Here is a 17,564-nt window from a genome sequence, read left to right on the forward strand (position 1 = left end):
TGTCAAGTGTGTTTCTTTTCTTATTTCAGAAAAAGACTTTTTGCATTTTAAACCTGAAACAAACCAACTGTAGTTTAATGTTTGAAACACAACGCAGATTAAAAAATGACCGTTTCCTTCAGGCTCCACATAAAACACCCACTCTCTCTTTCCATGAAGTGGAACGACCCAGCCGGACTCGGACCGTGTCCTGGAGAGACGATGGTACGCTCCTCAGTCCAGCAGGACCCCAGGGCCCCGGCGACTGCTGGCACCGCACTCCCACCTTCCGACCTCCAGAGGGAGCACTGACCTCTTGTCCTCATCCAACTTTCTCCAGCTGTGCACTGCTGGAGCCCCACCCCCCCCCCCCACCCTGTCATCTTCGTCAGATTTAAGGTGGTGGGGTTGAAGTTACTCTGTATTTCCTCCACGCCTACTTTTCATGCCTCGGCCAATAAGGACGCAGCAGCAGTACCTCGATCAGAACATTTGCACTGGTGGCTGTACTCCCTCTTCCACATATTTAAATGTTGACACGGATAGAAATATGTGTGTGTTTGTCTCTCACACGCTTTCAATACCTCTGTCTCTCGTCCCAGCTCCGTCAGTCTGTCTCCTCCCTCGACTGTCCCCGTCCAGAACATGGTCCGGTGTCACTCCTCTTCCTCCAGAGGCCGTAGAGCCCCAACTCTCTGCTCGGGGCCTGAAATGATGCAGAAAATGGAGGTTCCTCCAAAAAGAAGTTGCTTCAGTCCCTGTTTTTCAGTTGTGTTTGGTCAGTTATCATGTTCCTGCAACTCAGAGTATTTAAAGGCCTTAAGCAATTTTACAGGATGTTACTTTCACACACATATTTTTTTATTGGCACTATTGATAAAATCACCCCCGAAACTATGGTTTCTCCATTGAAAATACTTCTGAGTAGTTTCCTTAGATCCAGTTCTGGTGCCACCATGTGGAAGACTCGACTCAGCAGTAGTTAAAGTATTTTTCCCTCATTTTTGGTCGGCCTTGTTACAAAATCCTCCAGCATCTTTTATTTTTGTGTTTTATTGAGTTTAGGATTCATTCACACTCTCTCCACCGAACCCAGCACAGGCGTTGTGGTGAAAGTTTCCCTGACTGAGGACGAGTCAACGGAGACAAATGAGTCGGAGGCTGAGCATCACCTCTCCGGACGTCTGAGCCAAGTGTGCCACTGTGGGATCTGCTTCTGTAGTACCGGCAGCTGCCAGCAGAGAGCGGGCACAAAGAGCTGTCTGTTCAGGAGCTTGTCAGCAGCAGCATCATATTTAGAGAAGTAAGTTTCACATGTTGAATCAGGAAAATGTGATGAAGTTAAACGAGGACGAGCTGAGAAACAAGTTAGATTTCCACCAGCACAGCACACGCTGACTTCTTGTCCTTCCTTTAGCATCTTTGCCAGTTTGTCCTTTTCTCCTCTTTCTTTTCCTGCCTTCACTTGTTCCTCTTCACCATCGTCTCTCTCTGTGCTTACACCCACATTCACCTTTCCTTTACTCTCTCTCTCATTCTGACTCCATGCTTTCCATTTCTTTTCAGTGGCCTTTTCGTTCCTGCCCTCCTCTATCCCCAGTCTCCTTCTGGCTCCAATTTATCACCCCCCTCCCACCCTCCTGGTTCTCACCCCTTCCCCTCCCCTCCAGCGCTGCAGAAAGACACCTTTATACCAGGGGTCAAATTCCTCCTAATTTCTGCCTCGAGAAAAATGTCGATTTTCGCCAGGTGAATGTTGTCGCTGTGCACTGAATAATCAAGCCGTGTTTGAAGTCACTTGCCAGCAGCGATTTGGCAGATCCTGTGTGTTAGAAATACCCCACACATCGCACTTCTATACACACACACACACACACACACACACACACACACACACACACACACACCTGAGGTAGACAGAGCATCATTGAGTGTGTGCACCCTGTAGACCAAAAAGCAGAGCAGCAAGATGTCAGGTGTGTTTGCTGCTCTGTTGTTTTGTCTTCTCTGGTTTGACCTACACAGTAAAATAAAAACCATCTCACACACACACACACACACACACACACACGCCCCTCTGAACTTCAGAGTTGCATAGTTGTTCTTTTCTCTGCAATAAAGAACTTTTATTTAATTTGACATTTAAACAAAAAGTTGTAGTTTTTTACAATACCACCAAACTTTAATGAGTTCTTCCCTGATTCATGTTGCATCCTTCCACCAAGTTTCATGTTAATCCAACCAGTAGTCTCTGTGTAATATCGCTCATAATATCGCAGTATCATGTCGACAGTAAAAGTAAAAAAACTTACATTAGTGTGTAATTTTAGCCACATTTATGGCATAAAAAAACCAACTCTGTGCTCAGTTTCTTTTGGTCTCTAAGGTCCAGACAGTTGGGATGGGAGGAAACGCTGGAATGACAAGTGACAACATTTAGCAAAGCCAAATTACTGGTCAGCCACTGTCCCCGTGTTCTTTGAGCTGTAATGACATGCTGGGTATATACAGACCGAATCTGAGCCAGGGTGCACTTACAGACGACGGCGAGCAGCCTCCTGAGCTGAGCTAAATCTGGGTGAAGCTGAGAATGGGTCCAGCACAGAGGTATATAATTCCACAGCTGGGGGAGGTTGGTCTTGCTTTCTAATCAGAGGGAACATGGAGGATAAAAATATGTGAGACGAAGACATTTGCTGGAAAAAAAAAACGTTTCATCATCATGAGCCACTGGAAATATGATGAACACTGTGTTCCAACGTGAAACCACAGGAACTTTACTTGAATATAAAGAACATGTACACTATGTACTCCGTTACTGTAATGTAGGCTACAGTACATACTATCACATTCAATTAAGATACGTAAGAATTAACATCACACCAGCAGCCACATCACTTTCATTTTTCAAGACGTAAAAAACATCAAAGTGGAACGAACTGTTGGTCGCCTGTGGACTGATAGAACTACATGTCACACAATGATGGATCAGTAATCATCTCTAAGGTCGGAGACACAATCCATTTTCCCAATAGATTTAGCAAAAAGGAAAACTTTCCACTGTTTGAACCTCAGACTAAAACCATTTTCATGTTAAAGCTTCTTATTAATATCAAGGACATTTTGTAGAAAGCGGCGAACACCAGAGATGTTATGTTAACTTGTTCGACCTCCTGTTTGTATGACTGACTAAAATGACACTTGTCCTCTGTCATGACAAGAGAGGCTGGGTGTGTGTGTGGGGGGGGTGTTTTCTGTGTGTGGGACTAACGAGCTCTCGTCTTTGTTCCAGCAGCGAACGTGAGGGGAATGAAAAGTGTCAACAACGGGAAACTGGTGGATGAGGGGGAAGAGGGGAGAGTAGATGTGAAGACAGGAGAAGAGGAACAGGGAGGGAGATGTTTTCATTCTGCAGCTTCGCCGTTATTTATCCCGCTGCCTCGGCAGTGGTGCTTGTTTTTTTGGGTGATGGCCCCCGGATGAGACGACAGCGAGGGTGGCGCTCTTTGATTGGTCCTCGGAGGACAGACAGGCTGCAGCGCGCTCATGGTCATAAACAGCTCAGATTGTTTTATGGCTGTTTTTTTTCCTGACCTAATTAACTGGCTGCTGTGTCCATGTTCCATTAGCTGCCACGCTCAGCCTCTTGTGTTTGGAAATCAACAGCTTGTTTCTGTGTGTTTGATCATTTCTGACTTCATCCCTGGGACAGTGTCACTGTGGCACCGGCTCCTCGTTCTCCTCCTCAGTCCTTCCACCGTCGTGTCTTCTGAATCATCTCATCCTCTTGGATATGTTGTAGTTTGACATTTTATATTTTTCTTTCACCTTCACCCATGAAAGCTGCCCAGAACAACGACGGTGAACACGTTTTAAAAGAGCATCTTATTGGTCGTGATGGCAAATGCTGATCGTAGTCTTTCTCCTACTGGTGTGTAGCACGTGATTTCTGGCAGATCAATCGTAAATGCGGCCCTGTCCATTTTTTTGTTGGTTGGTTTGTTCCTGAGCAAGATGACTCAAAAACAACTGGATGGATTTCCATGAAGTTTGGTGGAAGGATGTTGTGTGTTTTAGGAAAGAGCTCATTAAAGTTTGAAGCAGATCCAGGATTGTTTCTTCTCTTTATCATAATGTGAAAGGTTTTTTTTTACATTTTCACACGTCCCAGAGAATAATTCATGGGTCTTGATGACATCCGGCAGGTTAGGGGACTAATATCTGTTCAATTGAACTTTCTGGAGGTATGAGCGAGTGACCATCGTATTCTGTGCTGCATGTTGTCCTCTCTGTCCTATGACCTCAGCAAGCACGTTCCCCACAACTTGTGTTGCAAGTTAACTCGTCCTAAAAGCTGCTTCCACAGCTCGGGCATGGCTCAGCTCCGCTCTCACGGAGGCCGCGGACAGAGGGACTCCTCAGCTGGCCGGGGTCGGCGAGGAATGCACCCGGGGAGAGGGAGGGAATGTACCACAGGGGTGTTGAGGAAGGGGGTGGGGTGGCAGCGGAGGAAACACAGAGGGGGGAAACAGAGGGGTCTTTTGTGAGACAGGAAGCTGCTGAGACCAGGGCCCTCTCTCTGGGTACAGTAGTGGAGCAGAGAGAAACCTGGGATATGAGAAAGATGTGATGGAGGGAGGAAGACGAAGGGCAGCGAGGAGACACCTGGGAGGTGGTGGAACAAGACCCTGAAGGATTTAAACGATGGCGTAGAGACACAGGAGACTTGATTGAGAAAGTCCATCAAGTGTAATTAGAAACTTTGACAGATCCACTAAAATCGTTTGCAATTTTAATCTGAGCAGGCGCTTATAGAAATGAGCATGTGACTGGAAAGTCACCAGTTGTGTGGAGTTTTTACTTCTGCTATGTTCGGTGCATCAGTGCGTTTATATCAATATCCTGGATGTACGGACGCCGTCATCTTGGGTTCATATCCCGTCAACTAACCTATATTGCAGCCAGCCACCAGGGGTCAATCAAGATGATTTGGTCTCAGTTTTGGGCAGCTTTATTCACAGTCCATGGTTCCCTACACGTGGATGTCGCCTGAGGCCGCAGGTCGTCGGTGTGTGGAAAAGAGCCGTTGAGCAGCTTAAGTGAAAATGTTCTCGGAGCTCCTCTGCTTCCTCTGGTTCCTCCACTGTTGTTTGTAGTGGTCAGCTGCTGGAGGTACAGCAAGGTGTCACTGTGATGGTAAATGACCCACCTGACCTTCGCCTCGACCTCACCGGGTCCATCTGGCCCGTCTGGGTCACAGCTGGGCTTTGTCGCCCCTCTGTCCCTTCACCGCTCGACCAGCCGAATACTTTTGATGCTTCACATACTTGTAGCTTCTCCTCTTTCATCCGCTCACAAAGAAATAAACCCACAGTCGTCTGTGTCTAGAAAAGCTGGTGGAGTCGGTGAGTTTGTGATGGAGAAGCGTTAAACCTTTGATTCTTGATGATTTTCACATGGAGTTCAGCTTTGTGGCGAGGGGCCGCCCAACTCTCATGAGAAGGAACCTTTTCATATATATTTATAAATTAAAACCAGAATGAATGTGTTTCATCAAAGAACAGCCGTTTAGTTGACAGCTCAACAAACAGATTCAGTATCTCTTTAACATCCTTCACATCATGAAATTGGGAGAAAAGATCCATTTCACACACACACGTGTATGTTTATATAAATAGGAACAGTATAACCTATATATTATATTTAAAGAGCTGTAACCTTCGTTCTGAGGGAAACTCCAAACCTTCTGTTGTGTTCAGGTGACTTCACTTGTGGAAAATCCTGCAGCTCTAACGACACAAACATGTTAGTGTGTCAGAGCCTCTGAGGTCCCACCCTGTGTTTCAGTCAGTAGGTCACTTACAGCTCCATCCTTCCATCATCCCTCCATCCTTCCTCCATCCATCCCTTCATCCATCCCTTCATCCATCATCCATCCCTCCATCCTTCCATTATCCATCATCCATTCCTCTATCCATCCATCCCTCCATCCTTCCATTATCCATCATCCATCCCTTTATCCATCCATTCCTCACTCCATCCATCCATCCATCCATCCATTCCTCCCTCCATCCATCCCTCCATCCCCACCACAGTTCTTTTTTTCTGGAGTCTCCATGTGTAAATACCTTTTGATCCCTCCTCCCTCTCGCTCTCTCCCTCTCTCTCTGCCTCCCCTCACCTCTGTCCGCTCTCCTTCTTTTATCAATGGCCCTCATTCATTCCCTCTCACCCTCTGCATGCCTATGTGCCCCCCACCACCAGCTCTCTACCCACCCATCCTCCTCTCCTCTCCTCTCTATTCATTCCTGTGATTTCTTTTTTTTTTTGGTTGTTTTTTTTGCCTGTACCTTTCCACGGCCCTCACCTCGCCTCTCATGCAGCAGTTTCCTCAAACCGCCGTGTGTACGAGTCCAATCTCTGGCCTCCATCTTTGACTGGGTTTTGGTATTTAGATCTCGATCCAGATCTGGTTATTTCAGGCTTTGGCAAAATTCACCTGTGTGTACAAGAAAAAAATGTCGGCACACTTATTATTATAATTCAAGCTATTTAATTATTTTTAAGTTAATCTTTTCTGCTGTGTAACACAAAATGAGTTTTTTAATGTGGAGAATTTATGTTTTAAAATGTTTTTGAAAAGAGCTCCTTATATATTTTTACTTCGTGGCTCAGAATAACCTCTTTCTGGTTCATGCTGTATCACCAGTCTCTCTAATAGCCTTTTATTATTACAGCCATTATGAACCAAATTACCTCCCAACTGTGAGTAATTGTGCTAAATTGAGCAAATCTTGCAGTTCACTGATTCCCACATTTAACATCAAGAGGTAAAGAAGCTGCCTTCCAGCTCCCAAAGTAAGAATTGCTTAGTGTTGAAATTTGGAAACGGAACACGTGTGCACAAGAGAAATGCTGAGAATGAGAGAGAGAGGAACACACACACACACACTGGTCAGTTTATCAAATATCAAAAGACTTGTGTACTTTGGCAGAACTATACTGTCCGCTCATATAGAAACGCTGTTATACATCAGTTGGCACGCACACTTCAGAGCTCTTGAACACTCACCCCACTCAGGAAAACACACCCACTCCTGTGTACCCTCGCTGTACCTCCCCCTCCCTCACCCTGCCCCTTCGTCACCCCTTGTCCTCCCTCCTCCTTCTCCTCCTCCACCTCCTCCTCTCCTGCCTATTTCAAGATATGTGGTTAACTGGGTGTGTTCGGTGGCCAATTCAAAATCACAGACCCATTTACTGTCTCTTTTTTTTTTTCTTTTTTTTTACCTGGCATCTTTGCTCACCTCCAGCAGCTTCACCACACAGATTGTGTATTCACCACACATGGACACACACTCTTTGACCCCATTGTTAGCGCTGAGAGTATCAGTGCACTCCCTTTTCCGTTTCCTCCCAGGCGATCCCTCGCTCTGATCTATTTCAGTGTGTTGTGGCTAACAGGGTGTGTGTGCGTTTGCAGCCCTGCCCAGTAAAATACAGACTTTTCAAGGAAGTCAGCAATATAATATGGCCGCTTTATTGTAATTACAAGGTTCTTCTTTTGGAAATGGCATGCGGAGAGAGCTGCTGCCCACAGGCACATGCTGAGTCCGTCTCCAGAGCTAGTGCCACCTCTCTGCCCCTCTGTGTGGACTCCCTTCCTTGCATTGCCCCAGATGTTGCCACACCAGACGGTGCTATCAGCTGGATACTTGTCATCCTTTGACATTACAGCCAGTTAAGATTCCTGTGCTGTCAGACTGGATGGAGAGTCGGAGCTCAGTGCGGTGGGTGGCCATGTCTGATGCAGCTTCCCCACAGGGAAACCTTGTGGTCTCTGGGTTCTCACAACCCTGAAATTACTGTCCAGTGAATTAAAAGCTTTTATTAATTCAAACATGGCTGACATTGAAACTGAATAGGGTAATTGGAGGGTTCAGGGCGACGCAGAGTTTCTTCTGGACGATACAAGAGCACCTGTGTGTTGGTGTCAGATTATTTTACCTGCTAATAACACGTTAGCATTGTGTCCTCACCTCTCAGAGCAGTGGTCACTGGGACGTGCTGTGAGTCTGTTTGATAGGATGATGAAGTCATGCTGCCTCTTTGGACCTTGTGCTCTACAATGTTGCTATGGCAGCGTTGTTTGGTGCTGCATTTGCATTTATATGTGTAAAGGCGTTAAAATTCCACTTGACACGATTTTATATCTAAATTCTTTCTGACACATGACTAGAGGAAAATTATGAGATGCCATAGAGTCGACATATAATAACTATGGACGTGCACATTTTTGATCAGAGGAATTAAACTATACTTTTATATAGAGCACTTACAAACAAAGTGCTTCACCACGCTGCAGTTAAACAAAAAAAGTTTAACAGTTATCATATTTAAAAGACAGTAGTTATAAATGTTCCAGAACAGAAAATGTTTAAGACTCTCAGAGAAAACTTGCTCTTAAGAAGAGAGTTAAAATAAGTTACTGCGTCAGTTTCCCTCATTTCGTCTTATTGTTTTTCTTTGTTGCAGAGACTCGGACCCTGACTGACCACCTTTAGCTTTCAGCTGAGACCTATGTCAGACCTCCGCCCGAGGAGCTGAAGCTACAGGCTGGTGCTTCTGTTTCTAAAATGTCAGATATGTAACAGGAAGAGGCCTTGAAGTTTGTAAGAAGTGATCAGAGAAATCTTACAGCCAGTGAAAAGATGTTTAAACTGGAGTTGTGTGATCTCGTCTCTTGGTTCTGGTTAAAGACCTGCCAGTGGAGTTTTGTCTAGTTTCGAGTCGCTTGATAGATTTTTGGTTCAGGCCACAGACTGTAAATAAAGATGGACGACACTTCTCCACTTCCTCCCACTATCCAGAAATTAAGCCAAAGATATATCTTATATTAACGCTGCCATCTAACGCTAATGACGTCATTTGGATCCAGGGCTTGAAGAGGAGCAACCAGAGGATGGAGCCACAGTATCGAGGTGCAAAAAGTTGCTAAAGTACATTTCTGTCATAGAGTTCACTAACACCCACATTATATTAGTTCCTGTGAGGACATATAACTTGATAAGATCAGTACCGTGTGTATTCTTTTCCCCAGTTTTCTCTGAGTCACGACGTTGAGTTTGCTGCTTGAATCCATGTGACATCACACCCCCGCTCACAGGAACGCACAGTGAGGTCACAGAATCAGTTTGATGAGAGGTAGGCACCTGTTCTTATAAGTAGAGGGATTGACGATGGTCAGAAGTTAGCGAGCGACAAGGATTACCAACCCGACATTTAAAGCACAGCTGACATACAGTCCCTGCACATTCATGAGTAAAATTAACCTTTCGTCTTTATCACAGTATTTAAATGAGTGTTGCACAATTCATGCACAAAATTCAGCAGAAAGTAATTTCATGAAAGCTAATGATCATGATGCGTAAGATAAAATACAGGAAAATGGGATATATCATTTAAATGGTGACACACCGTCACCTCAGAGTTTGCATAGTCTCCCATGTTTGCATGAGTTTTCTCCAACTCTCTCCCACCAACGATTGACATGCAGGTTAATTGGAGACTCGACTGACCATAGGTGTGAATGTGTGTCTTTGTATGTCGCCCTGTGATGCACTGCCAAACAAAACCAGGATGATATGTGATAAAAATCTTTTACTTCTGGAAAAAGCATTGAAACGCACTCAATCCAGAAATCTACTGTCTATGGAATAAAAAACCTTTAGTAATGCACAAAAAATACAAATATTAATAGTAATAATACATCTATCCATACAAATAAAAAGTCATAGACCAGTACACCACTTTCTGTCGTGTGCAGGATGAAACCACGGACACAACAAAAGTGGAGATTACATCCTTTAACTACAGGCGTTTGAGTTTGCGTGAATAAAAACTGTAGACACACACAGACAGACACACACATACCACAGATGTCTCTTGGGGTGTCTCTTTTTACAGCCTGTGGCAACTACTTTCAGAGCACAAGGAGGTTAGAAACCAAACAGCCTGTCCTCAAAAAGAAAAAAGCACACTCGATTCAGTGTATCCAGAGAGAAACATGAAAACCCAGAGCTGCCACACTGAGGGAGCGTTTCCTGGACTTTCTGATTTAGTACGAATGCTCTGGCAGAGAAAATAACAGCTCTGTGAAGAGACTGTGTACAAACCTGCAAACACAGGAAAATAACTCCCAGCTGAGCTTTTTAATTCTGGTTTATATTGTTTGTTCTCCATTTTATCACATTCACCGATATTTTTGTTGCTCTATGTTTTCTGTTGAAGCACTCTATCTTACTTCTGTTTCTTTTTACTCCAACAAAGTTTATAGTTTTTCCTTCAACATCCAAGAACATAAAATTCTATATTTTCCTTTTGGTTTTATATATAGTATATATATATATGTATGTATACATATCCATTATATATATATATATATATATATATATAGTTTTAAAAACTGCCCTCCCCTGGCTTTGCTGGATGCAGCAGTTCAGTTGCTGGTTTCACTGGATGATCACACAGCGGCCGCTCCTTCTCATTCTGTTTACATCAAAGCTCGCCGCTGTAGTTTCTTATGAGACAACTTCTCCTCTTCTGGCAGCCTCGGATGAAAACTCACAGGCTGCGTATTACAGACGAACAGAACCTGAAACATGACCATCGTAACTGAAGCGTGTCCCTTTTTTCTTGGTCTGGAATTTAGCATCCACTGGACATGGTACTCTGAGGAGGGAGTTGTTGGAGTCAATCTTTAATTAGCCCAAAAATTATTTTTATAAAATCACAAAACGAGTCAAAAGAAGCCTCGCACAGCACGACACGCTGACAAACCTGGTAGGGTTGATATGGTATTGTATCTTTCTATCGTATCTGCTTGTTATAAATATATCTTACTGTAATGTATCGTCATCTTTTGGTGAATCTTGACCAATAACCACTGACACGTCTGAATCAATCTCAGTTGGGTTAAATCTACTACGCACATGTATTTCTCATGTCACATTCACCTGTACCTTGACAAAGAATGATAGCGAGGGAGAAATACCACAGAATGCAAACACATCCCCTTATTTCAGAGAATGAAAATGAAAGAGGGGGTGAGACAGAGCGAGAGCTGCAGAGCATCGAGCGATGATTACGGTTAATTACTGCTTTGTGACTTATGTGAAGTCTGCGTTCAAAGAAAGTGACTAACCATGGGCTGTGTGAGTGCACAGACGTTGAGAAGGCAGACGGCTGGGCACGGGGGACAGGTCTGATGCTGCTAAGTGTTTATGACAGGTGGGGAAATGAAAGCGACTTTGAAATGATGAAAGGAATGTCTCTTTGAGATTATGGCTAAAGTAGCTTTACAGTTTATGTCTCGTACCAAGCACCAAATACAACCAGGGGCTTGAAAACTTAGACTAAACTTTATTTGGCAGAAAATATGGTGTCTGTTTTTTTTTTTTTCCCACGAAAGGATATTTCACAGTTCTCAACATACAGAATATTTTAAAAAGTTAACAAAACACATGCATTTATCGTTGTGTCATAAATCATCCATTTCTTCATTTATGATTAAAAATAGGTCAATTTCCCAAAGTTTAAACTTCAGTCATGCACCAGTTTGTTTTCACCCTTTTGCTTGTTCCCAATAATATGTTAAACATTAATCCTCATCAACCACATGATTTGTTTTATTTGTGTTTTTAGGATTTATATTACCGAGGTACATAACCTTACTTTTCTTAGGTATCCTGGAATGTCTTTAATTGTAACGTGTAAATTTCCCCCAAAATAAGTGAACTTTATGGCACTCCCAAAAAATGTGTGTGTGGTTTTCCTCCCTGTAATTACACACTTTCACTGCGGGATCACCATCAATCAGGATCCATCACATTAGGTCACTGTTTATTTCCAAATGTCAGACTTTCACAGGGAGATGGTGGAAGTTGTTTTCCAGTTGATTGTGCACATTCACAGTGATTCATTTATCTTTTCTCTCTCTCTCTCTCTCTTTCTCTTTCTCTCTCTCTCTCTCTCCCTCTCTCTCCCTCCTCTCCCTCTCCTCCCTCTCCACGTGCACCTGAGCTGATGCTGCAAAACAAGGCCACGTGGGACTGACCAATCACAGCCGGAGGAGAGCCACGAAGGCTCGGATGAAAGGGGCGTGGTGAGTGGAGCGGACAGAAGCGTGATTGGCTGAACGCGCACCTCTCCGCTCAGCTCATCCGTGCGTGTCTCTGCTCTCTAACACTCACCTGAACGATCCTTCGTGGTTTATAAATCCAGGCTTCACGCACAACAGATACAAAGACGAGAGAGGTGGAAGTGGAGAAGGTAAAGAGAAATAATCCATAATCAGCAACATGAAACCTGCTGCGCGCACAACGTGTGTGTGTGTGTGTGTGTGTGTGTGTGTGTGTGTGTGTGTGTGTGTGTGTGTGTGTGTGTGTGTGTGTGTGTGTGTGTGTGTGTGTGTGTGTGTGTGTGTGTGTCTTGACATATTTGTATGAGCTTGTCATTAAAACAGTGCGCGCTCTCAGACGCCCCTCCACAACGTAGATCTGCGCGCAATTACGCACGCCCCCATTTGCCATTCTCACTCTCTCTCTCTCCGCTTTTGCCACTCATTCACACACACTCTCTCTCTCTCTCTCTCTCCACGCGCACACATACACACACGCTCTCACTCTACGTGGGAGAAAGTAAAGAAGGGGAGAGGGAAAGAGAGAGAAGGGAGAGAGAGCGTGATTCCAGGTCTCTCTCTGCGGCTCTCTCCACTTTGGGTACTCGTACCCAATCTGACTCAATGGGGCTCTAGCACTAAGGGGTTACACGTTAAAATAAAAGATATTTATTCACCCCGAACCCCTTTTTTAGGATTTGTGCATTAACGTAGACAGACATAGGTAACTCGGTAAGGAGAGGAGAGAGGTAGAGACGTCTCCAGAGGCGTGTCTTTTTGTCCGTTGTCTCGCAGAAGGTTCGGTCGGGTCCCTCTCGTCGGCTGACTTTCTGTGAGAGGATAACTTCCACCATATCCTGCATTTACAGCTCAGCCAGGCCGGCAAACCACTGCAGCACTATGGATATTGGAGATTGTCCCTTACGGAAGAAACGGAGACCATGGCGCATGGACTTCTCATCCCTTGCCTTGGTGACCGTGGCGCTCGCTGTGTGCCAAACGACCGTGGTGCGGGCAGGTAAGAAGACAGTTGTGATGTGTTTGTTAAATGAGACTTGAGCAGCTCAGTGACACCTTTAGTGTTTTTGTTTCATTATTACTCAGATGAAGCGTGCGCGTAAATGCGCATCTCATCCAGTGCGCAACTGATTTTCCCACAGAAACTTGATCATCACTGCTCCGCGGAGTCGTAATCTCTGAAGTGTATTTTTTAAATTGTAACTTGCATATTTAGAGGTTCTTTACTTTCTACACTTGGAGTTTGGCGACGTGTATCTTTCTCCAGGTAATTTTAACAGATAGTTATTGAGAAAATATGAAAAAGTGATAAAATGTCCGTCCGCTTAAAAACCAACGAAGAAAATAAGTGTCATTTGTTATTTTTAGTTGGTTTGAAAAAAGTTTTTCTTCGAGGGAAACTTGTCGTCTTTGACATAGCATGTCCGATAATGGATGTTACGCACTGACCTCATCTGATCTGTGATCAGGGAGACGTTACAAAAAAAGATTTTCTTCCCTTTTTGCTGAAAAGAAAACATCTAAACACACTGTTAGGTTTCAAATAATTTGTCATTTCTTCCATCATCATTCCTCCTGTATCTGCGTGCGTGTGTGTGCATCATGCTGACAGGTGTCATCTCCCCATGAGACTCAGACATCCAGATGCTTTTCCGTCCTTTTTTTAAAAGTTTGCCTCATGTCGACTTTGCATATGAATAAACTCAATTCCATTATTACATAGAAATGTTTTCAGACAGGATTGAGTTTATCAGCCTATATGCACGTCTGCCCCCCCACCCCCCATCCAGAGGGGGTCATGGGGTAAGATGGTGCAAAGAGCTGCTCCAGTCTCCTATGGGGCGAGTCGGTCAGATAAGGATGAGGTTCATGATTTTACTTTTAAATGTCTTTATTGAACTAAAATATCCGCCTGTGAAGTCAAGTGAACTGTGGATAGAGTGTGTGAGGTGTTTACCAGTTCAGCCTGTGCATCCGTCACTGCCCCTGGTTCCACAGGGAGGAGGAACATCTGCAGCAATTCCTAATATTGAACGGAAACTTGATTCTGCATTTGTCCTGACAAAACAGGCTTGTTCGTATTGGTTTCAATTAATTGTTAATTCTAATAAGAAGAATTTACACGTTATGGTTGAGAGGATTTTGTCCACCAGGACACATTCTCCCCCCCCCCCCACCTCACCTGCACTGCTGGAGAGGAGATGGCCTGAGAAGAATGATCTGTATGCGCTGCAGTTCCCTGACGAACCACCAGGGGTCTGGAGTTATTTTTAAACACAGAGAATCCATTGATTCACCTGATCCCAGATCAGTTCACATCTGAGACTTTTACGCGCAGTGACACGCGGCACCACCGTGGGCAGATCTTAACGTAAAGAGAAAACTTGTAATGTTTGATTTGGTTTTTAATTGATCGAATTATTTGACGATCCTTTGGAGATGAGTAGATCTGATGTTGGTAATTAAATGTAGGTTTTTACGTTGGCCTGTATTTATGTAATTTAAGTTGGAACTTTGGCTGAGGCCACTTTCACAGAAACTCCAAACCAGGTTTAGTTTACTTTTGCTCCAGAAGTTTCTGTGCGTCACAGCTTGTGGGGACAGTCGGGGCAGTTTGGGGACCACGGGGGCTCTTGGATCTTAAACTGCCCTCAGGTGTGTATTCCTTGGCCCAGTTTCCAGCTCCAGATTGCGAGAGGCGGTTGCACCGTCCCGTCTTCTCCCGTGTGTATTTTGGAGGTGGAAGCCTGAGACTTTTTTGCTTTCTATGAATAGGTTATTATGCGGCGGAGCAGCTCGGTCGCAGGGCTTCGGGAGTGAAAGCGGTTAGTGTGTCCGCGTTAATGTGTGCTTTGTACAGTTGTGTTTGTGTATATGCGTCTGTGCGCTATGGATGTTTTTTCTCCCAGCTCAGGGTGTGGAAATGTAACTCTGTGTGAATGTGCCTCTGTGTGCAGCAGCTCCAGCAGACTGCTCTCATCTCATGCTCACAGAGCTGCAGTGCGCGCGCAGGTGCTCGTATAGATAGTTTTTTTTAAATCATATGACCTGGATCCTGTCAGAGTGACGCAAATGAAAACCCTCCTTTCACCTGGAAGCTCGTGTTCATGTGTTCCTAGCGTCCCCGGCATGCGCACAAAATGGATCACAGCATGCGTAAAGTTCGCCAGACGCGCGTCCCTGTGCGCGCAGTGTGGTGCAGCAGCAGCAGATGTTAGTGCAAACTATTACAGCGCCCCACCCAGGCTGTGAAAAACCAATTTAGAGAAGAGAGTGGTCAGAACCCTTCATGTTTGTCCTCCCTTCTTCCCTGAGAGAATGGAGAGAGAATGATGGATGGATGGATGGATGGATGGATAGATGGATAGATGGATGGATGGATAGATGGATGAGACTCGGAGACCAGTGGACCCCCAGAGGCATGAAAGACTAGTTTTGTTCAAATCAGGAGAAAATCAAAGGGCAGTATTTTCTTGACATGGATGTTCCCCAACCTCATTTCAAAGCCGAGCTCCTCAAAGGCCAGTCTGTCTGAGTGTGGCTAAACATAACATAACCCATGGTCTCTCTCTCTCCCTCTCTCCCTCTGGTGAATGGAGCTACTATAAGTGGTGGCAGAGCTCAGGCCTTTGACAGCTCACTCCTGTGACTGTATGGAAGTGTGTGGTATTTCAGGCTCCTGCTGATCACATGTCTGGAAGCTTTAACTTGTCCTCTCGAGTTTTCCTCTGCCTCGTCATCATTTTCCCATGGGCCCTCTGTCCCTCTGTCCCTCTTTCCCTCTCTCCACCAGGTTAATGTGCCCATTTTTATTAATTCTTTACTTACTGGAAAGATTACCTGCTCGTCAAGAAAGGAGATAAACTCTGAGCATAAAATATGAGATACGAGTAGTTTAATTTCTATTTTTATTATCACATCTTCATTTATTTCATTGTTTCAAAATGTAATATTTGTGATGCGTGTCAAGATTCAAATAAAATACTAAAAACAAAAAGGCACTAAAATAAGAGTTTCTGAGCATTTACCAATAATATTTTTTTTTAGTTGTTTTCATGAGTGGGAATAATCAGCTGATTTCTGACCTGCCGTTTGACTGCATCTCTTCTGCAACATTAGACTTCGTTGATGCAGAAAAACCTCGTTAAGCACCAAGTGCATTAGATGCTTTCAGTTTGTAATGAGAGCTGAGCTGAGCCTCTCAGACAGACCCAACTCTTATCTGCTCTCAGATTCCACCTTCTTTGTTAACAAACAGCTGAACCCTGCACTTAAGCCTGTGTAATGTAAGGCTGCTGCTCTCCTCTCTGGGAGGACAGTTTGCCTGGGAGGCGCAGCTCAGGGCAAAATCCCCATTTCTCACTGGCCTGTTTGAACTAACTCCTGGTGACGTGATTCATCTCCACCAGTTTACAGACGATTAACAAAGTGAGAAGTGAGTGTGAACATGGAGACAGTTTCCTCCTTCACTCCCTGAGCGTCTGTTCTCTGTCACTCTGTGAGAAGAAGTGACTGAGAGTCACCATCAGCTCCAGACAGTTGAAGAGTGAAACTGAACTGTGATCAGTTCAAAACACTGAGACGTTATTAACAACCAGAGTTTGTCTCCAAAATTCAGCAGGAAACTTTAAAACATGAAGAATTGTGCAGCAGCAGCTCTTCTGGTTCAGGAAGCAGAGGATCATGGGTAATATCCAGTGTTCAGTCAGATTTTTTTTTTCTCTACCTGAAAACCACTCAACCGAATTAATCTCCACACGTGGCTGCAGAGGGCGCTGTTGCTCTGTTGCACCGTGTTGCTTTAACTCGTTTTCCGGGCCGCTACAACTACGGTCGAGAGAAGTAGGAATCTTTTTTTCATGTTCCCATATTCACTTTCTCACCGACCTCAACCACTGAAGTAAAACCTCATCACTTGCACCGACAGATGAGAGGCAGGCGGTGGTTGAAAGAGAAGAAACACGCACAGCCAAAGCTTAGAAACACATTTGGTAAACACGTCTGAGGCCTCGAAACCATGACGTCTCTTCAAACTGTGAACTTGTGAAAAGCCGTTCTCGGGCTGAACCACATCAGCTCTGCACCCTGAAGGGAACAGAGAGAGCAGAAGATAGCTGCTCTGCTCTCTCTCGGTTTGGTACGTGATGATTTTGTGGTTTGTGTGTGTGCGTGGTTTGGCGTCGATGTTCGGAGACGTTCTGTTTTAGCAGGAGATGAACAAGGTCGGCAGGAGAGCGTGCCAGCTTTATAATGACAGGCTGTCTGTATAGGATGCTATTCCTAGTCACTGTTATTTTGCTGCTTCTAGGAAGTCGGTGCAGGAGGGTGTGGAGAGCAGCTGTGTGATTTTACATGTAATGTTAATGTACATCTCTTTTCCAGACATCGG

The 17,564-nt window shown here is 44.6% G+C and overlaps 1 protein-coding gene across 9 annotated transcripts in view; it reads left to right on the forward strand.

Annotated features, from left to right (window-relative positions):
- The first annotated feature begins 9,161 nt into the window (after window positions 1-9,161).
- The window catches only part of col11a2 (collagen, type XI, alpha 2), a 44,088-nt gene continuing 35,685 nt past the window's right edge, over window positions 9,162-17,564 (forward strand). For 8 of the 9 annotated variants that reach the window (XM_069516100.1, XM_069516095.1, XM_069516098.1 and 5 more), the window contains exons 1-4: window positions 9,162-9,183; window positions 12,061-12,142; window positions 12,262-12,309; window positions 13,027-13,175. In XM_069516100.1, the coding sequence (XP_069372201.1) occupies window positions 9,177-9,183; window positions 12,061-12,142; window positions 12,262-12,309; window positions 13,027-13,175 (286 nt within the window). In that variant the 5' untranslated portion in view covers window positions 9,162-9,176. The remainder of the gene's footprint in view (window positions 9,184-12,060; window positions 12,143-12,261; window positions 12,310-13,026; window positions 13,176-17,564) is intronic. The other variant, XM_069516097.1, reaches the window with a different exon arrangement.

This window comes from Paralichthys olivaceus, chromosome 20 (assembly GCF_024713975.1).
Source record: "Paralichthys olivaceus isolate ysfri-2021 chromosome 20, ASM2471397v2, whole genome shotgun sequence".
Taxonomy (NCBI): domain Eukaryota; kingdom Metazoa; phylum Chordata; class Actinopteri; order Pleuronectiformes; family Paralichthyidae; genus Paralichthys; species Paralichthys olivaceus.